This window comes from Pholcus phalangioides, unplaced genomic scaffold, assembly GCF_987345545.1.
Source record: "Pholcus phalangioides strain wild (caught in Gottingen) unplaced genomic scaffold, Ppha-v1.0 ptg000003l_1, whole genome shotgun sequence".
In the NCBI taxonomy this organism is placed as follows: Eukaryota; Metazoa; Arthropoda; class Arachnida; order Araneae; family Pholcidae; genus Pholcus; species Pholcus phalangioides.
Window position 1 is genome coordinate 6,449,634 of NW_028301596.1, and position 22,913 is coordinate 6,472,546.

Below are 22,913 nucleotides of genomic sequence, written 5' to 3' on the forward strand. Positions count from 1 at the left end.
CGACGGGAGAGGGTTGGGAGGAAATTGTACAAGGCACATCTAAAAGCTTCACCTAGTCTTTGATAGAAAACGAAGGCCGCGGAGTGAGTGTCGACTTATAAGAGACGATGAAAACGGTGGGGGGGGGGGGGGGAACCCAGCGGTAAAATCGGGTGCGAGGAAGTGCAATTATTGGTAAAGACATAGGCGCCCCCCCCCCCCCACCAAATCCACATCGCCCTCCACCATCTTTGAAGAAAAGGCCACTAAAACTTAGCACGAGGCAAACCATCACACAGCTGACGCACTAAAGAGACATTAAAACCTATTTTATGATAGAAAGCGGAGGGTAAGGTTCGCATCTTTAATAGCTCTCCAAGTATGGGTGTGGCACCCCCCATGCGAACACTATACCGTCGACGAAGAGGGGGGCAAAAGAAAACAGAACAATCTTTAAACGAGAGGAAATATGAAATATTTAAAGACATTTCTCAGTATTTATACAAATTATCTTAATTAGACGTACAAAAATCTTACGAGCGCAATATTCATATAAAAGAGTATTTAGATACCTAACATAAATGCGTATATTGCGATGGGTATCAGCGGGGGGAGCGTGGATAAATGGCGGGGGGTTGTTGTCGGTTATGTTGTATTACCTCGAGACATAAAGGTTTTATTCCACCCAGACATTAAGTTGATTGGTCGATGCAGACGCGTAAGTAGGATATTACGTTGGGCGAATGGACTATAACGTGGTGCCTTATGTTTTTGAACGATGGCGATGGATAGCGTTTCATCTCCAAACGATTTTCCTCCTCCATCTATAGGGGTCGTTGATGACGGTAGGATAGCTATTGCTGTTTGAAATTAATCGTCCACCGATAAAGCTGAATTAAAAACAAAACCAATATCCGTAAATACGGAGTTTAAAAATTGCCGAGACACTTAAAAAAAAAAAAAGAATTCGTCTACCAATTATTTTACACAAATTTCTCAGATTTCACGACTGCGGATTCGCGTAACACCCCCGAGAGCAGAATTTACTAATTTCCTCACTTTACTGATGAACCCCCTGCAGTGTATTTAGAACTCGACCATTTCGCTTAACAAGCTATTGGGAAGAAATTCAGATGATCTCTATTTGACGAATCGGCGATAAGTATGGTAACCTTGTCCTAACCTAACCCCACGATAGAAAAAGGAAAAGAAGGAGGGAAAAAATAGAAGAAAGAGAGGGAACAAAAAGCAAAAGGAAAACAGTACATACATAAGTACATAAGAAAGTAGATCTAGTTCTCTTTCCCTCTTATATGCATATAGTAAAAGGATACATCATTATGGCGAAAAAATTCATTAATAGAAGTATAGACAGAAACGGAGGCAGGGCTCCCACTCGGAAAAGTAGGACTAAAAAGTAGAACGAGGGGGTATTAACACTCCAGTATTTATAATTGTAAGATAAGTACCGACGTTCAGAAGGGAGATTCAGGTAATGTTTATCGAACGCACAGCGTTAACTGGAAGAGCATTTCACAATTCTTTGCCTAGGTGGCAAAATTTTATGCCGATTTTTTTTTTTCTTTTTGAATTTTACGATGGCAAATTTGTAAATAATATGAAGAGATGGTATTTTTTCGGCCTGAAATATACTGAGAAATTGAATTTTCTGGATGTTAATACCGATACTGATATTTGGAAAGAAAAGTGATTTGTTTCCTCCGGGAATCGAATCCGGGTCCCCTTGCATACCGGGCAAGAGTGCGCTAACCAATACACCAGAGATACGCTTTTCAATTCCTCATAACACGCATTAGTAGCGTGAAGCGCTGAGTGGAGTCATAGCAGCCTCCCTCGCTACTACAACAATTTTCGCCCCCGTTGGCGTTTTTGTATGAAGAGATGGTGTATTGGTTAGCGCACTAGGAGGAAAATCACTTTTCTTTTCAAATATTAGTTTCGGCATTAACATCCAGAAAATTAAATTTATCAGTTGGCAAATAATATTTTGCCGACATTCGATACTACGACGTTTTTACTTATTACAATGCGGCGCTTTCAAAGTCGAATTTTACAGAAGAACCTCTAAATTACGGACACATCTGGAATCGAAAATTTTGTCCGCTACCGAGAAGTGTCCGCTAATGGATAGTAAAATACAATTAGTCTCCATCGATCTAATTGAAAAAAATGTGTGTCCGTCATTGAGGGCGTCAGCTAACGGGATGGTAGTTCATTATCGGAGGTCCCACTGTAGAATGATCATATTTCTTATGTTACTCATGAGAGAGTCGTAAGGGTACCTTCCTTAGCTAGGTGAAACCTTTTGGAAATTTTTAAGAACCCCGTTGATTTTAGTTTTCCAGACTTGAAAAAACTAACTAGTCCCAGTTTTGATCAAAAGGTTCTAATTTTCTTTCAAAACGGAAAAAAAAAACCAAAAACAGTTCCAATTTTGATCAAAAGGTAACATTTCAACTAATTTTCTTTCAAAACGGAAAATTTCCAAAATTTGAGCGTAGATAACTCCTTTGAATGTTGATGAAGAAATGTAATATAGTATTTAAATATTCTTATACCACACCCGTTGGGCTATTTCGCACTTTTGTAAAGAAGTCCATTTCGGAGAGGGCGAAAAAAAAGTTTTTTTGATTCTATTCAATTATTGTGAATTTAGTAATTGTGGAAATATTCCCTTTTGAAAATGACCACCTCAATTTTCCAGTGGCACCTTTCAATGTCGGCAGACAAATACACAAATCCCGAAATTTACATTACTTTCCCCACTCCTATCTAATAACCACACAATTTCAGGCGCCATAGTGACCAGAGATTTATCACACCAACAACATAAAAACCACATTAGATTCAATCTACGTCTATTACAATTCCCAGAACAAAAAAAAAAAAACTATTATAAATCAACTCTTCCAAAAAGATTTTTCAATTAAATCATTTAAATTCTTCTCACAATTAAATAATAGAAAGGGAAAAATAAAAAACAAATCACGTAATATAAATGCATTTAAAAAAAAAAATAATAATAACAATTTTATTATTATTATTATTATTCTCTTATATTGCATGGAATCATTTTTAAAAACTGTCAGGTAACATGTTCCAGTTGGTCACGATTTCATTTAAAAAAAAGTCTTTTTCCTCTTTTTCTCCTACTTGTACACATACTAATACCTCATTACTAAACACGAAAGCGTAGATAATAATAATAATAATAAAAGATAATATAAAAAAAAAATAATCAAATCATCATTAATAACATAAATTCTTTCGAAAGAAATATCTTAGCCATTTCTTCTTCAAGGCGAAAAAAAAAAGCAGGATCTCTAATCACGATCAATCATATAACAAGATATCCCAGTCGTAGATATATATGAGAGAAAGAGAGAGAAAAAAATGTATATGTGATGGGGCAAAATAAATAGATGAAATTCGTAATATATACGAGTATTATAAGTGTATAATGCATTTTTTTTTTCTTCCACGGAGACGATAACCAATAGCAGTTTCGGACCTTTGAAGGAGGTCAACAGGTTTTGCCAACCCCGTAAATGGTTTGGGAAGGTTGAACGAACAAAAAAAAACCCAAGATTTATCCAAATCTAATGCTTTCTGTGGTGTTTGGTCAATTATTTATTGACCGGTGGTAGGGAGAAGAAAAATATGTTTTTCTCGAAGATTTTTTTTTTTTTTTTTTTACAGATGGATCGAGAATCTGGGTAATGTTCGTGTTAGAAATGCTTGCGATTACCGATCGGATCGATTGTTATCGGATGATCTGGAATTAAAGAATTATCTAACTGAAAAGCAAGTTTCAAACTGAAGGTGATGTTATATGTCCTCGGTGTAATCTGTATTTTCGCCAAGAGTTTTCTTGCTATACCTCTCGAATTTTTCTGATAGGAATTGCGTACACTCGAGCTTCTCGCGAATACCAAAACAGACACGGAACACACGGCTGGGAATCACTTGCTATTAAGGTTTATGGCGGTGGTTCCCAAACTTTTGTGAATCGTGGCACCCTTGCATAACTCACTGTTTGATCGTGGCTTCGTAGAACAGTTTAATAGGTATTGTGCATTCATAAAAGATCCACTTTAACGCACGAACAGCCACACACACATCAATATCATCAGCTCAATGCGACCCCTCAAAGACCTATGGGTTTGTGGGGGGGCTCATGCCTACCACTATCTATCGCAAGGATTTGAGCAGAAACCTTTATGTGCCGTTAAGAAATCGCCAATCCTCGGGGCTGAATCAGAGATTTGAAGTGAACCTCGTCGGTTAACGTAAAAGATGTTTGGCAAGTCGGTGTTTAAATCTGAGGCTCTAGACAAAATCCCACTTCTACAAGTAGGTACTGGGTAAGCCTATGCTTATCACCACACACAACAAATGTGATTCCATTTCTAACATATCTGGTGGCAGCCCTAGCTAATCTCGAAACACGAAGAAGTGTATCGCGTGAAAAATCACTGTAATGAACATTATTTTGACATATTCATTATTTTTGTGTGCTTGAAAATATATTCCGTGGCATATACTCATCGAGTATGTATGACATCTCTATAATATGACATGAACTATTGTATTATCAGAGCTAAATACTGTATTAATAAAAATAAGTAAAACACTTTCTTAGACACACTTTCTTTCACTCTACTAATTCAATAATACGGTCAAAACATAATTACTATTATTTTTGGAATTTTCTAATATCATTTGTGAAAATATACCCAAATATTGAACATGTGGAAATTCATCAGCTTTGATGAATTTCAATGAATTAAGGCAGAATGGCTGCTATTATTATATTCATATCCAAGAATTACGTTCCAGCTTATCTGAGGACTAAACAGGAGCCAGAACCCAATAACCAACAATCATGAAACCACCAAAATTATTCAAATCTTTAAAAAAATTAATCAAGGTCTTTTATTTTACCATCCCTTTATGCAAATCCAATTCGAGCCTACATTAACCGTAAAAACACACACACAAACAAACAACGGATAGTGCATCGAACTCATGACCCTTTAACGAAAGACAATCGTAAATAACTGTTAATGCTCATAATAGAAACAGGACAGGGGGTCGAAGAATATAATATAACACACTACTAGAATTAACCTAATATACCTTGGAGGGAGGGGGGGGGGGGAGAATGGGAGGTCAAAGTCCACGCCTTGGGCAAACTGTTTGGGAAAGGTTGGGCCCCCTTTATTAAGAGAAAAAAAAAACCCGCTGATTTCCCGTGTGTTAAAAGCGAGGGTGGTAACCGACACTGGCCAAATATAGTATACGAACGTCATAGGTAAATATTAGTTCCACCTTATTTCGCGGGTTCCTTCTTATTTATATATATTAGAATCTCTCTTATATTCGGAATTATATAATTTCAAAGAAACGTGCTGATGCACCAGAAAACGCTATTTATTCATTATTGCAGCGAAACAATGACAGGAAGTTTGGAATAAGAAAGAAGAGAGGGAAGAACATGAATGGCACATGACCTCGTGAACTCTTATATATGAAATCAAGCTGCTGAATGAAATGTTGAATCAAGTTTTAGCCTCTAGAAGGAGTCGTGCAGTTTCTGCGTGTCATATAGGTTATTTATTAATGGAGGAGTAATGATATTATATTATTTCAGACCCGTAGGAACCTGTCTTGTCCCGGACAATGTTGACGTGCTTATATTGTGAAGAAGTCAAGCTGTGATGGCTTCCGGCCGTGCTTATCGACGATGGAAACGTGTTATGGCTTCAAGAACTGTACAATCTGATGGCGTTTATAACGTGATCAAAACCTTCATTGAATAGATCCCCCCTTGATATTCAATGACGGGAAATTAATCTTCTTGTCAATCGAATCACACGAAACCACTAGCTAATTGTTTTTTTTTTTTTTTTTTTACCCCCATTGATTATTATCGGAACGGATAACACTTCCATTGTTTCCGCGTTAAATATATATTAGTTACCCCCTTAATTAAAACTGAAATTCATAGATTAACGCAATGATTCTATTGCTTGATTTCACTCACCTCGTTTCTGCATATAATTAAATAAATCGTCCAAGAACTCCTTCCTCTTTGGATCATCACTCAGTTCGTATAACTGAAAAAAAGGACGAAAAATTCAATATTTCAAACCAAATGCAATACTTCAATATCATCAAACCAATTCATTATCGATAACAATGAATTAAATTTTAATATTCATGTAGAATATTGTTCAAAATTGCGATTCGAACACTTATTGATAAATAGAGCCCGGAAGTTCGGGCATTAAAAATGGTCAAAATAGAAGGCGGCCTTAAAAATGTCTGTACTAAAATGTCTAAGTACTAAAAAAAGGAATTTATATGTGATGAAAAAAAAGGTAAGTACGTAGAAGCTACGATATTAAGCCTACGAAAACTGTCTAAAATCTTGGCTGCACTTACCCAATCTACCGTTTCAATAATAGATTAAAATAACTGCATTATTAGCCAAGTTTGTGATATTATCATGCTAAAGAAAAAATGCTTGTGGTCCCTCAACATTAGGTCGGAGTTAGATTCAATCGAATTCTTAATATGTAATTAGCTGACATGTGCCAATTAGTGCAACCTGAAATGCCAAGACAGTTATACTGCATCAAAACACTATAACGTTTTCATATGGAATTATTTAAAAGATATTTTCATAATACCGGCATATTTTCCTCAAAATTTTCACATTTCAAGCTTTGTATTCGGTCGGTCTGCATCGATCTCTCAAATTCTGGAGATGATTTTTGAATATCTCAATTAACTTGCTATGATTGTTTGCAGTCCATTTATCTATCGTGTAAAAAATACAATCAAAATAACATTGGTTCTAGGGTTATCAGCTTTCACCTCGCCCTGTTGTAGCTATGATGCCAACCAATGGCTATTGGGACAGTCACCGGTCATCTACCCACTACAATGCTGTGCAATGCACGAGAAAGACATGCGATAGGAAGAGAAGCACATGGAAAACCAAACTTCTAATTTATTCTCAGATTTTCTTAAACAATGGGTTGCTTTCATCTAGGATTCTTATTCTCGATGCGAATTCTACGGTATGTTGATTGCTATCTGAGAAAGTTATGTATAGTATCGTGGAAAGAATTTGTTACTTCTATGTCTAACACCAATTTTCCTATTTCTCCGGCACTTAGATGAGGACAGGAGCAGGAAGGCCTTCTGATAATAATTAAAACAAAGGTTTGAAAATTTCACGAAGAACAATTTTTTTGCAGTACTCTATACTAAAAATATCCAAGTTCTACAGAATATGGCTGCTGTAATTCACAAATAAACATAAAACAGCATCGAAATAGACACCCACGACAGGAAAAATTCAAGAAAGGAATTCTTACAAAAAATGTCGACAATAGGCAAAAAAAAGTAATTTATGGCATTTTGACTGAGCTTTTTCCGGGCTCTAATGATAAAATATGAAGCCCAATCTAGAAAATGTCGATAAACAGTGAAGATTATAATTTTTTCTAACAATTTCTTAAAAAAATCAGTCCGGGAATGTGGCCTCTAAATGGAATTGTACTAATGTGTATAGAAAAATTTCTGACCAGAAAATATTAGCCATCGGAGAAGTTTCAATGTAATCAATAAGTTTTTTCATGAAAAACATTACACTACAGTGAAATGGAATACTTTAAATAGCTAAATCATCAAATGACGATTAAAAAAAATTATAACTTCACTTAAAATATTTCTTACACAATCATGAAAAAGATGGAAATTAATATATTGAAAAATATATACTCTTTAAACTGATTTACTGTACTGTAATTAAATTAAACTTGTGATTAAAAATAAGTACGATTTACTCTAATTTTTTCTAAATTTATTAGCATCAATTTTTTCATATATTATTCAACCTTTTCTTCGACAAATAATGGGGGGGGGGGAATCAATGAAAGAGATGAAATTACTTATAGGGGAAACGGAATAATTTAAATGATCACTAAATCATCAAATGAAGATAAAAAAAAACAATAATGTACACTATCTCGAAAAAGAAAATACATACGTTTGAAACGTTATGGGGGGGGGGGGGGAAGACACACACACACGATATTTTAGCATTAAAAAACCAATGACTTTTTGATCCTGACAATGTGGTATTTGAGGTAACAAAAAATTATTCGAAAAGGCCAGTTTGTAGATAACAATAACAGCGGTCCGTTTTCTCCCTCAGTTAAGTTTTCCTGACCAGACGTCCCGATAATTTTTTTAGGTTGTTTCGGGAGAACCAAAGTGGGCCATGCAGTCAGTGACACTTCGGCTGTAACGTCAATAATTGGTGGTCCCGGTTGATTCCCCATAGAGAATAATGCTAATGGATCTTGCCTATAACGTCGATGTAAATGCAATGATTTCTTAAGCCCCGTTTCCATGGGAAATAGAAAAACGGAGCTTTATATAATGACAAATTTTTGCCGCCGTCTCCATCTCCCCGTTTTTATAGTTTTCTCAAGAAATTATCGTAATTAGAGCTCAGCGCATCCATGCAATGCTCGTGTGTTGTTCTATGAGTCAGGCCGAAAGCTAAAAATATTCATTACACATGTAACGCTCCGACTTGCAGATTGACATGCCCCCCCCCCCCCCCCGAGGAAAATTCACGTATAATTTGCCCTTCCCTACTCTTTCTTATAGTAAATGTCCTTTAACGAGGCTTACTTAAATTTCTAGGCTTTTGCTAGAATCGCATGAAAACCAACATGATTTCTTTTTCTAGAATTCAAATTTGTTCGGAATTTTAAGATATTCAACTTACGAAAGAAAATTTGGAAATTTTTATTTTAAAAATTGAAAACAATTGCAAAAAAAAAAACCCAATTAATCATGATCCATTTAATTTGAAGGAAATAAATAAAAATGTGGAAATAATCCAACAGCACATTACCATAATACTATCTGTATTTGACTATTTTTTCGATAAATCACATAAAATTTACCTTGAAATACAATTACATTTTAATCAACAGCAATTGATCCGACACAAAAGAAAACAAAATCAACGAAATGGGTGAAATGACCAATACAAGTGGATAATGCATGTGAATTAAATATTCAAAAAATATAAATAATATCTTTAATTCCACCAAAAAAATTTTAATTAATGGATAATCATCGATAACAAAAAAAATATGAATAAAATCACGACATTAAAAAGAGAAGAAATCATTCCATTAAAAACGAAAAGGAGGAAAAAAACTACACATAAAAGCTCATTTCCACGCAATTTAATAAGAGTGGAAAGAGATAAATTTTATTTATTCAAGCTGATTTATTTATTTTATCTCTTTTACTTTATTTATTTTTTTCTTATATTTCCCCCTCTCAAGAAGTAACAACATACTTAGTATCACTCAATTTCTTCTCACAAGAGAGAAAAGAAACTTTCACCCCGCTAAGAAGAAATAACAATAAAAATCAAATCAAGCATATTATCCTCTTTTTTTTCCTAAAAAGCGCGAAAAAAAAAATCCAGGAAAAAATCGGAGAGAGAGAGAGATTCCCGACTCTTTTTTTTCCCCCCTCTCCTTTTAAGCTGGATAATTGCCACAAATTGTAAAAAAAAAAAAAAAAAAAAAAAAAAAAAAAAAAAAAAAAAAAAAAAAAAAATCAATTTTTTTGGATTTTTTCATGAGAAAATTATTATTTTTTTCCCCCCGTCGAGGGAGAAACCCCGTTTATTTCAATTTTTTTGTGTTGCTGAAAATAATGAAATAGACAAACAGATGCAGTCAATCGTCAGGATAATATTTGGTTTATAGCTTTACGGATGATTTTATTTGAATACCATGTTCTTTTTTTTTTTTCGAATATTATAATTATTATTATATTTATACTCCACAGTTACTATTTTTCTCCATTATTGAACTTTCTGAGATAGGTATTAAATGGAGATTATACTCTACGTAACGTTAAAAAAAAATGTTAATATATGTATATTTAATGTTTTTCTTTTTGAATCAAAGTAAATTTTGGGATTAATATAATAAATATTATTCTCTGAAGAACAAACAAAAAGGTGAATAAAAAATATTTCATATTTGATGGAAACCGGTTTATATATACATAATTACTATATTTGGTTATTTAAAATAATTTTTGTTTTGGATATACAGAATATCAGTTTATTAATGCAGACATTTGAGAGGAAAAATATAATATATATATAAATAAAATTGAATTTAATAATAAAATTTTTAATTTTACGGACGAACCAAAATCGATATTTTTTACTTAACATTGGATGTAATAACTGTTTGTCGTAAATTTCCGGGTAAAAAGAAGACATTTCAGAAATACTGACACACATTTACTTTACAATAATTCAACTATTTACACAAATCCAAATAATTCAAAATAAAATATATTTTTTTTAGAAATTTTCTTATAAGTCATAATGATAGTCCATACCACCAACCGAAAGCAGCAACTTTATGAGTTATGTAATAAATTGAAAATGAAAAAAAAAAGCCATTTCAGAAATTTCGAGAAATAGATTTATTTTCCAAGAATTTATTTCACCATGAAATTTTCACACAAGTCGCTAATATTTTTGAATGAGCATTAATTATTAATTTATTTTGCAACAGTGAAAATTTGTGGGAATAAACGTGAAATTCGTTCGAGGGAGAATGACAATTTATAAAATATATATATTGGCAATTTATTATTGCGAATAATTATAAAAAAATTCATAGAAGCGAATTCTAGTCAGGCCTCGGTATAACGTCATCCCTGGGAACCGAATAAAAATAGATTCGTAAACGGAATGACTTAATAATGAGAAGATCCAATTTTCTACTTTTATGACTCTCCCCCGCGGACTTCAAAACTGACGTTATAAGCGGAGTGGCGTTAAAAGTGGTAAAAATCTCATAGTATTTAGAAATTCTTATTTATACGCCTGAAACAATTCAGCTGGAATAACTAGTTTATAATTTTAATAAAATTATAAATTAACGATCAATAAGTGTGTAATCATCCAAAAAAAAACGTCGGTATAAAGTCATTCTTGGGGAACAGAACAAAAATTGCTTGATTCATAAATTATGCTGTCAAGGAACTTCAAAAACTGACATTATAAGCGGGATAATGTTAATTAGATTGAATAATTAACAAGATGGAAAATAGATAGAATTAAATCGCAAATATTTTCATTCAATAACGCTTTATTAAGAGTCGCACAAAAATCCTTTTACATCTGTTATAAATGCATTGATCTCGTATCAAGGAATTTCCAATCAATTAATGAATAATCTTCGGTACGAAATCCAACAACGAGAGAGAGAGAGAGATAAAGAGAGGAATATCGCGACAGAGACAACCACGAAAAATCACAAAAGCAAAATGTGTTTCACTGCTCTGGCTGCTACAATAATTTTTTCACGCTCCTATAGGCAAGTGATCGAGACATAGTATAATGTACTTACTTACTACATACACACACGAGCTCAGCGAAAAATTGTACTAGGTTGACTAGGCAGCGCAGGGTATTTATTCCGCTCATTTGACCCTCATTAAGTCGATATTCACTGACTGGATGAAAACTTTAAATAATGAGAAAGAGAGCTTCTCTCTCTCTTGTGTCTTTGAACGGTTCGTTGGCCGAAGCTGCCTTTTGTTTCATTTAACCAGGAGGAAGTGATACACGACGAACTTCTTCACACACACACGTAGTACATATATATTCTCATAATTTGATAATATTTATTTTTTTAAGATTTTCTCATCGAAATTTCAGGACCGGAAAAATGGGAAAATAAATCTAACTTCATCACGCAATTTGATTTACAATCTAATCGCTATCTTACGTATATGTTCTTTCAATACTAAACTTTAATTTTCGACCCCATGTCTACGCAATTTTGTATTTATACCGGCGCTTCAGAAGAAAAAGGTTTAGGTGCCGGCTAAGTTCTATAGGAGTCGAGCAGTTTTTCTCGACAAAAGTGGTCCGAAATGAATCCCTTGATTTCTCCGATGACTTGAAAACGCCTTTCACATTTATCCCGAAAATTTTGTGCGGTCCAGAGTCCCCAATTCAGTTATCCCTCATAAAAAAAATTCAGGCGCCAATGACAATTTCTTAGTAGCCTTGGCGACCTGGTACTTGGAATTTGCCAAGACCTGTTTGACATCACTTCCGAAAATTTTGTGCTCATTGAGTAGGCTATTTAATTTCATTTAAACTTTGAAAATATTAGAGTGTTTTATTCTCGCGTGCAGGGGGAAAAAAAACACTTTTGAGGACAGAACGTTAAACAAAAATTAGTGACCACGTGACAGTAGGAGGCGGGATGGGAAACATCACATGAACGTGCTATTTAGGGGGTGCTTCGTCTTATATAGGTAAGTTTACGTTAGTGGTCAGTCGTGAGGCTGAACAGCTTACTACTAGCGGCCCTGAAACAGAAAGAAACGGGTGGAAATCAGGCAAAAAAAAAAAAAAAAAAAAAGCCCATGGCAGACGATTAACCCTTTATCTGCCAATGTTGATCTTAAGCACATAACATGGTTTTCTTATTTTTCACGAATAAAGGCACTCATATTTTGAGCTCGTTTCGGTATTCATGTTTCCAAGCAACTCCTAAACATTCGATTTCTACTTGCGAGATGTTTTAAAGAAGTTTCTCTAATTACCAGCAGAATTGCTCAAAGGTAGACACGGCTTCTATTTCTTGACAAGCCAAGCAAAGAAAGATTTTTGATCCTTGCATTTTGGGAGGAAAATACCACGTGTGGAGGTGGACATATTTGTAGTGCATTCTTCAACAATGATAGAAAAGTTGGCGAACAATAAATGACGTTTTTAAACTACTCAAATCTATGTAAATCAAACAAATACAGTGTGTTCCCTGAAGTGCAGCATCCCCCCAAGTTTTTAAATATTGACGATATTTTTTTTGTCATGCATTCATTGTACCTCATAACTTGATAAAGCATCTCAAAATTTCTCTCCTCTGGATATTTCAATGCTTGGCAATTAAAGAGCTGTGAAATAGCTGATAAATGTGGAAAAATGAAGTATTTAGGTGCAACGTGGTGTGAAACGAACAAAAAACATTTGGCTACTTTTGAAACCCACAAAGGGAGGATTGTGGAGGAGAGAGGGGCTCGAAAATATATCTTATTTATATAAATTTTGTAGATAATAATTTCTTTTACTCAGAAATCAATAGATAGAATAGGCCTCGTTCTTGAATGAGCAAGCTGGTGGTTAAAATCGGGAGGGAGGGGGATGCACAAGAAGAAAATGTGATGTAAAGCCGGGGGGGGGGGGGTCAGGGCGATGTAAAATTTAGAAACACGCCTAGTCACTAAATAAAATATATTCTTCTTATTTCATACAGTGAGTCATAATATTAATCCGCTGATTTCGTATTTAATGAAGTTCTACGCAATTAAAAGTTTCTCTGTACCAGAGAGATCTGTTAAAAATCTCGGCCTCTGGGGGGCCCCGCTAAAGATCCCTGGTAAAATGCCTCAAAGAAGCTATGAGGGTCCTCCCCTCTAAAATACGAGAAATAGATGTATACAATAGTGTTGATAGTCGTAAATGAAAAAAAAAAAAAAGAGGAATCAGGAATATGACAAGCGGAAAATCAATGTTTGGATATTGAAAAGCCACTGACAAACCGAACAAATATTACTTCGAAAAATGGTTATCTCCCCCCTCCCCATTTGAGACGAGACGGACAAAGCGTTGCCCATCATCAAGATGAAGTGTTAATCCATCTTCACATACAAAGAAGAAGAAAAAAAATAATAATAATTATCCAAATCACGTGACAGAAAGACAAGAAATAAATGAAAATTGGAAATGAAAACAATCGCCCTCCCCATCGCTGGGGGTCCATCCACTCCACCCTATACTATAGCATGTTATATCATGAACCAATGACCCAAAACGAGAAAAGCCCCCCCCCCCCCTCCCCCGAAAAAAAAGAACAATAATCACAAACGATTCGTTAAAATTCAATTAAAATAATTCTTCTCCACGAATTGGTTTCATGTCATACTTCTTATATATATACGAGAGATATCTTCGTCTTGAAGAATGGATGAGGAGTCAGTGGATATTGATGTCAGTCCGGAGGTGGGTCTGACAACCGGATTCTAAAGAGATGGACAACCGAGTAATTAGAACAATTTTTCTTCTTAACTTCGTCTCGTGGGCCCCTCCACCGAACTCTCTACCCCCAAGTAAATAGTTAAGAATACTAAAAAAAAAAAATTGGGCCCCCACTATATTCCGTAAAATGAATCGCTTTCTCTTCATATCTGATAATTGGATTTGAATGATGGACGCAGATTAATCGAGGGCTATTCTCCCCGATCCTCGTTGATGATTTCTGTCCGTGGAATCAAGAGAGATGAGGCTATTCACTCTCTCGTATATATATGTTTTTTTTTTTACTTTATGGAATTTACATATTATTACAGAGATGGTTATCCGTTGACTGGAAGAGAGGGAGGTGTTCATTTTAAAAAATTCCCGTGTGATTGGACGTTTATTTCGTTATCTAATATTGCTTAATATGTATATCGATGAATGAAATGCCTGGGTTTCAATGAGACGTAAAACCGGGACAACCTGTCAATTCTCGCTAACTACAGTCTAACTCGGTTGAAACGACATTGAAAATTGTGAAAAATTTTGTCGTTATATAACCGAGGTTAACATTTTCCAGACATTTTTCGACGAAGAATATAATCAGGTGCGATCAAATACTCTGTATGGAGTGCGCGGAAAATTCATCGAAAACAATTCACCGCAAGAAAATTCACCGACTAAGTGAGTGAGTGGATAAGCAGGTGAGTTAATCAGTGAGCAATTGATCAAGTGACTCAGGGAGTGTGATTGAGCAAATGCGTGAATGAGTTACCAGATGAGGAAATGAACGAGTGAGTGAGCAGGTAAGCAAATGAATGAGTCACTCATATGGTCGCTAACTCACTGATGTGGTCAATGACTCGCTTACTCCCTCAATTTACTCAAACAGTCACTCATCCATTCACGATTTCTCTCATACGGTCACTCAATCGCTCTCTCATTAGTCATTCATACGGTCACACACTTGGCCACTCACGTGCTTACTAACTCGGTCACTCAAACCGGTGAATCGCTCACTTTTTCGCTAGTTCATTCACCAACTTGGTCACTAACTCACTCACTTTTTAGATAGTTCACTCAACAACTCATTCGGTCACACACTCACTCACTGCTGACAAACTGTTCGGTGAATTTTCTCAGCGGTGATTTTTCAGCAAATCACGAAGTTGTTACTTTAACATGACTGACCATAGTTTGATCGGGAAATAATAGGGGAAATTGTAATCGTAGATACGGGACATTATAACTTCTCGCCGAAAATCTTGCGAATTGTAGGTGAAATATAGTAATACAAGCAACAAAAAAAAAAAAGGCTGAATGAATGAAGGCCAGGGTCTCTGCCAGCTAGTGTTGTGCCTGATATTTCACTGCTGCCATCTATACTTCAAATTGTGAGTGAAGTGTAATGGTTGAGTATTTGTAACGTTGTAGGCATGTTGCTCTCTGTGGCGAGACTTTTTAACGGTGAGATCGGCTCGCATTCGCGCCTTGAAGTTGGGAATCACACAAAAAAAAAAGGGCTACAAAAGTTTATTTCACTTTTGAATAAAAATGAACATGGGAAATATGAGATTAATACTTATAGAGTCGCATTCATTACAGAATATATAAACTACTCAAATTATATCTTCACCTCCCCCCCTAATTCTAACAAAGGCTAGAAATTTGAGTAAACCTCGTTAAAGAAAAGGGGACATTTCCCATAAGAAACGGTCGGGAAGGGCAAATTATACGTGAATTTTCCGTAAACGTGGCATGTCAATCTGCAAGTCAGAGCATTACATGCGTAATAAATATTTTTAGCGTTCGGCACGATAGAACAAAAAACAAGCATTGCACTGACGTGCTGAGCTCTAATTACGAAAATTTCTTGAGAAAACGCCATAAAAACGGGTTGGACCGGCAAAAAAATTCGTCGTCATATAAGAGATCATTGCATTTTCATCGACACACGTTATAGGCAAGATCCATTAACATTATTCTCTACGGGGGGAAATCAGCCGGGACCACAAATTATTGACGTTACATCCGAAGTGTCACCGACTGTATATTGCTCATTCACGTTATCCCGTCACAACCTAAAAACAGTGCTGAGATGTCTGGTCAGGGTAACGGTGGAAGAAAATGGGTCGCTGTTATTGTTATCAATAAGCGTTACAAATTGACCCTTTCTATTTTTGTTTCCTCAAATACCACATTGTCAGGGTCGACAATTTTTTTTTTTACCTTAATATAATACGGAAAAATCCTTCAAATATTCAAAAATACGATTTTCACTTTCTTCTATCTCCTATTGAAAATAAAAATTAATGTAATAATAGTCATTATGGTGAATATGCAAGGCACACAGAGCGTTAGGAAATTCCACTGAAATGTAATCACGACTGACATCAAAGATAACAAGACATCTATTCTTGAGACAATGAGGACATTTTTTTTTTTAAAAACTCTCTTTTCCTCCTCGATGTACTTTGAAAATTAAAATATGTGGAATTATTTCGATTTAAAACATGCAAATTCAGCCGGAAAAAAAAAAATTACACCAGACACGGGATTATGGGGAAAAAAATATAAGGAATTTAGATATCAATTTCTAATGGACAAGGAAGTGTTATTGAGACGTTATAAAGAAAAATTAAGAGTCCGTGCGTCATCGGTGACGATGTCCGAATTAAATACAGCATACGCTTATCACCAATCAGTGTTATTCTGTCATTACATTTCATCGCCATACGATCTTCTTCTTTTGGTAAACAGAAGTACAAGCGAAAACAATGATATGCACGAAGATGCCACGTGTATTAACATCCTTGAGAGATATAAATTCAACACTTGCTTGAAAACATGCCTGACCATTCGATATCAGGATATGCAGGACTTGTCAGGTGATCATTGGTTGTGAAATTGGATAAATGATCAGAGACTTCGAACACTGTGATGGCGTCTTTTTTTTAACGTGAGCCTACATTGCTCTATAGCAGCGTTTCTCAACCTGTGGTCCGCGACGACGGCGTAGTTGCTCCGGTGGAGGGCTTGATAATTTAATTCTAACTGAATGGAAATTTATTAAACCGTTGTGATTGATATTAGTAATGATGGTTATATGGGTTCAAATAAAAATTACACCTTTAGACTTAGGTTCACCATACGTCATCGAGGAAAATGCGATCCAAAATACGAGATATCACTGAATTTAGCCAGAGAATGCAATTTGTTGCCTCGAATGCAATTCGGTTATTCTATTCCTACAATTGTTGAAGGGTGGAAAAATAACGCTACAAATCACAATAGAATAATGTATTTCACGAAAAATATATTCAGACGATCAATCTCAGATGACCATACTTCATTGAGGAAAAATACGGGACATCGCCAATTGCGATGAAACACGTTGCCAGAAGTACCAAAAAAGCGCACCAATTGTTATTACAATTGCTGAAAAATTGTGTACAAAAAAGTCCTGACAAATATCTGAGATTAATATTTATATTTTTGCCATAATTATAATTCACGACTTTGGTAAATATTAAAAATCCAAATAAACGGGACAAATGTATGAAAAAATCGAAACAACCAAAATTACAGGAATATCCCGTAATACAAGACAAAAGTGGTCCGTCAATTTGCTTCAGACATTTTACTGGTCTTTGGGCTCAAAAAGGTTGAGAAACGATGATAGGTACCTCTCTCTACTACTATATATACACCTCTATCCTACCGCTACTATTCCCTCATTTCAATGGTACAAAGGTTGTGAGCACAAAAGGTCAATTCCTGGACTACAGAGTCCTAGATCTACAGCAGTGTTCCTCAACCTGCGGCCAATTGGCCCCCTTGCGATCCTGAGATACTCCGAGGGGGCCATGGGTAATCAAGTTGAGGGGGAATGAGCCATGACGGGCTGCTTAGCTGTAAAAAAAAAAAAAAAAAAAAAAAAAAAAAAAAAAAAAAAAAATCAGATAAAGAAATTGAGCTTCAAGTGAAGTATGGTGAGGCAAAAGTGTGACTGCCTTCAAATGAAGCAGAACTGCTCATAGAGTGACGGCCGTCTTAACACATGCTCCCACTCATTCACAGTCCGTGGCTTTGTTGAGTGCGTAGCAAGGTCCCCACTATAATGAGATTTGATACTATATTTTTTTCCAGAATAAGTATGCAAATTTGTACACAAGTATTCCAAGGAAGTGGGGGGGGGGGAGGAATGATACTACTGAAACGACCCTGCATGGAACCAGGGTCATATTAAAACATGGAGCAATCTAGGCATGGCCGTGATATCAGTATGGGGGGGGGGGGTCTACACGATCAGCTGTGGTAATATTATTTGAGCGAATAAGTAAATACTTAAGCTGTTCTTTTGCCCGAGGACCCAGAGAGGTGAGATGGCACTGCATAGAACCATCCCCGCTCCCGAAAACCCTCACTAAATCAGGGGTAGACCTTACTCATGAAGTTGTTCGTTAATATGAATGTGCTCGAAAAATCAATTCAATAATAAGAAGGGTCGCACTCCTTTACGTGGAGGGGGCCCTGGCTAAGACAAGGGCGACCACGAGAAAAAATTATGGTCCATATGGGGCCCATGGGCAAAAAAAAGGTTAAGAAACACTGATCTATAGGATAGACTAGCATTCCGACTATATACGAAATGGTACGACATGGTATCTTAGGGTGAAATCAGATCGGTAATCTGTGCCACGAGATAATTTATATTCGGGGATTAAGTCATATTGAAATGCAATGCTGTGTAAACAGGATATTTTTTTTTTTTCAACTTCACTGTATTGTAAAGAAATGACTGCTACAAACAGCCGATTATAGCGAAATATAGATGTGAACAGTAATCGATTATCAAGAAATATTACTACAAACAGCTGATTATCAAAAAAATACATATATAGCTACAAACAGCTGATTCATCAAAAGTGATATTGATAATAAGATATATAATAATCAAGAATTGATATAAGATATCCCTCCAACAGCCTAACTATCAATAAGAGTAGACACAAAAGGACGATTTATCGATAAGAATGGATGCGAATAACCCATTTATCGATAAGGGCTACACATAATCAATTTATCCAAAGAAATTGCTATGAACAGCCAATTTATCGATCGCAGTAAATAAAAAACTGCTGATTTTTATCGTTAAAAGTGACTACAAATAACCGATTTACCAATAAGATAGCTACAAGTAACTAATTTATCCATAAGAGTAGCTACAAACAGCAGTTCATAAAAGGGGAATACCTACAAACAGCCAATTTATATAAAGGAAATATCCACAAACCACCAATTTATTGATATAAGTGGACACAAAAACAGTCGCTTTAAAAAAAACGACAAACAGTCAATTTATCTAAAAAAAAAATACAGTCGAATCCCGTTTTAACGAACACTTTTCTAATGTCCCAGAAAAATTTACACAGGAACAATAGAAAAACCTGGAATTCGTTACAACGAAGTGATTCGTCCGGTTTCTTGAAATTCATTATAACGGGATTTGACAGTAGTTACAAACACACAACCGATCTATATCAACCGGAGTAGATGCAAACTGTACCCATAAGAATACAAACAGCCGATTTATTTAAAACTGTTAAAATAATGAATCATCCAATGGAATTAATATTTATAAGCATTTTTCCCCCTATAAAAAGAAATAAATTAAAAATACTATTTAAAAAAATTGCTTTTCAATACAAAATTTTACAAAACTATTATAAACACTGAATAAATTTCTTAATTAAAACATAACACGATTTATAATATTAATTTATGTAGTTTAATTCTCTCAAAAATCATTCGTTCAAATCATCTTGAACCCTCAAAATCTGAAAGCAAAAGTAAAATATCCTAACAAAACAACACAATGACAACCGAGTACAACTATTACACTGACGTAATAATAAGACTACGACTCCCTTTCAGTACGTCACGGCAGTTCAAGGTGCCACTCGCCCAGAGGTCGCTGAGATCAACGGCTCAAGACGGCAACACAGTAGCGACAAACACGTCGAAATCGAAACACATGTGAGGTACATGGTCTCCCGGAGGGGGGAAAACTCAAAATCAGTGGTGAAAATTATTCGAGCTTTATTACCCACTCCCTCCACCAGAGAGTGAGCGAGCAAGTGAGCACCCGTCGCACTCACTTTCTCCGCGCACCGTATTCACTACCCACTCACGGAAACATCGTCAACGCAAGGAGTTTAAAAGAGGTTGGGCCCAAAGTATGAAAAGAGACAAGAACAGACATAAGAGAGGGTAAAGCACATCTATGCATACATATATATATATATCCACAACATATCCACGTGATAAATGGCTATAAAAGCCGAAAAGAGTGCTGCTGTTTGCTCAGTGGAGCGACAAGTGTTGAGAAATTTCCATGCTTCCAGGATCGCGCCATTAACTTCCAAAGAGCACCAGGAGAAATGAAAAGGGAGAGAGAGAGAGATGCGATGCGCGATTTTCTCCAAATAAGACCTGATAAAAGAGGGAGAAAGTCTCCATCTCTCCCATTCTCCTTAAAAAAAATAAAATACTCTAATTTCTCTCCCATCTTTCTTACCCCGATACAGGAAAAAAAACAAGAAACACCGTGATTGATAATGGCGTTTTTCGGGCCATGAACCCATTGATTTTAATGAAGTGGAGAGATTGTTCCCTTTCCTTCAACAACATCAACAACAAAAAAAACATTCCCCCCCCCTTTTTTCAACATAATACATAAAAATAATTCATAAATACATTATGAAAATACAGAGAACTAGTGCCATTATAAAGTAAAAAAAAAAAGCGGGGGGTTTTACATAAAAATGGAGATATTTCTCTCTTTATCTATTTTAATAAATCTCTGAAGAATGAATCATCATGGGGATGTTAGAATTTTTATATTAAAATCACCCCGTTTTCACATGAGATCGATATTATAATAATAATAGAAAAGATGGGCGGGGGGGGGGGGAGAACGACAAGAGATTATCGATGTTTACGCCAAGTCATTAGCCTGGAAATGGAGAACAATTTCGATGTGACGCCAATTTCTTTTTTCTATCTTATTATGTAATATGAATATTCATTTTTCTTTTGCTGTATCTGGATATCACGGAAGTCATCAAAGCATTATGTATGAATGGATCTTAGATGATATTAATTCGAGCAGCACGAGATAAAAAAGGAGCTCGGGTAATCGTTATTGTGAAATATTGATAAAATGAAGATGGAGAGGGGAAAATGACAATTGATAACCATTGGCGCGGGGTTTTTGAAGATAACTCGGTTATTGTTTATTGGTATTAAACGAGGCAAATTCTTTCTTTGATTTTGATATAAATAAACGTGAATCTACCAAGTTGAAATCACGATTTGGAGCAGCGTTTTCCAACTGGGATTCCGCGGAACTCGTGGGTTCTTAAGAAGGGATTTCCGTAAGAAATGTTATTGTAATCAACAGGCAGACTAAGGGCTCGTGGTCTTTAACTTATTTCGAGTGTAAAGCACTATCAGTACAGTAAAATTCTTTTTTTTTTTTTTTGTCCCGCCGGTGACCGGAAAAAAGGCGTCCGTAAAAGAGGGGTAGCCGTAAATCAGGGGTTTGAAATGCATACTTTTATTATACGACGGGAAATTATTATTTGGCCGTAAAAGCGGGGTGACCGCTCCTGATGGATGTCCGGGGATGTCCCTGATGATTAGGCGGGTTTTACTGCATATTGCTTTTCTACAAGTATTTGTGTTAGTAGCCTAATCTATGTCTTCTCACGTCAGATGAAAACCTTTTTCAGAGCCCCTTGGCAAAAAAAAAAAAAAAAAAAAAAAATTCTACACCAAAAAAATTTTCTTAGCACCCTTCTTAGTCGAAATTTTACCTTTTTTAGCCGCTTTATCTCTTCAGAAGCATAGGATTATTGAGCACCCTTCTCAAACAGAAAACTACCTTAGCACCCTTCTTCTCAAACGAAATATTTTTCGGCACCCTTTCTCCTCAGGCGAACAGAACAAAATTTCCAGCATTCCTCTACTCAGACAGAACAGGACGAGGTGACGGAAGGGGCGGCGTAAGTTTTTTTGATAATCCCGTACTTTACGGGACAGACAAATTTTGCCATATTAATTAGGCTCTTGGTAGGGGCGGTCGTTCCCATGGCCCGCTCCGGATGAGCATCTGAGCCGATTCAGACAACTTCAGATTCAAATGGAGCGAATGCAGACAAATTCAGCCGTGAATAGAGTGGAGGCAGGCATCTTTAGCTTCGAATGGAGTGAAGGCAAACATCTTCGGCTGCGAATGGAGCAGAGGCAGGTGGATCCAGGGTGACGTGTCGGATAAGCGACTTATTGTATAGGTGCATCGGCTCATCCTATATTTTACGGGACAAAAAAAATTTCCCCCATATTATTCGGCTCTTCGGGTAGGCTATCCACCCCCCGTAGATCCATCCGGAAAATAATTGGAAACATAAGTATTAATCCGCGAATTCCGCAAGGGTCAAAAAGTTACAAGACTCAATTTATATCGCGATCGAATCCTACATCGTAGAGACCCACGATCATATCCAATGGTGGATCGATATCAAAAGTTTTTTTTCTTTACCCCCTACAACCAATCAGATCAGATACCAACCCTAATTTCGCAGGCCAGCTAGGCTTCTTTTTCCTCCGCCCAATGGTTAGCTACTGTAAATTCTACACCATATACAGGTTACATCTATAATAATTTCGAGAGAGGAAGGTGCCC

General features: G+C 35.9%; 1 protein-coding gene across 2 annotated transcripts in view; it reads right to left on the reverse strand.

Annotated features, from left to right (window-relative positions):
- LOC149087972 (protein dead ringer homolog) overlaps nt 1-22,913 on the reverse strand; it is a 260,666-nt gene that overhangs the window by 111,860 nt on the left and 125,893 nt on the right. For both annotated transcript variants that reach the window (XM_089243249.1, XM_089243242.1), the window contains exon 3: nt 6,047-6,119. In XM_089243249.1, the coding sequence (XP_089099375.1) occupies nt 6,047-6,119 (73 nt within the window). The remainder of the gene's footprint in view (nt 1-6,046; nt 6,120-22,913) is intronic.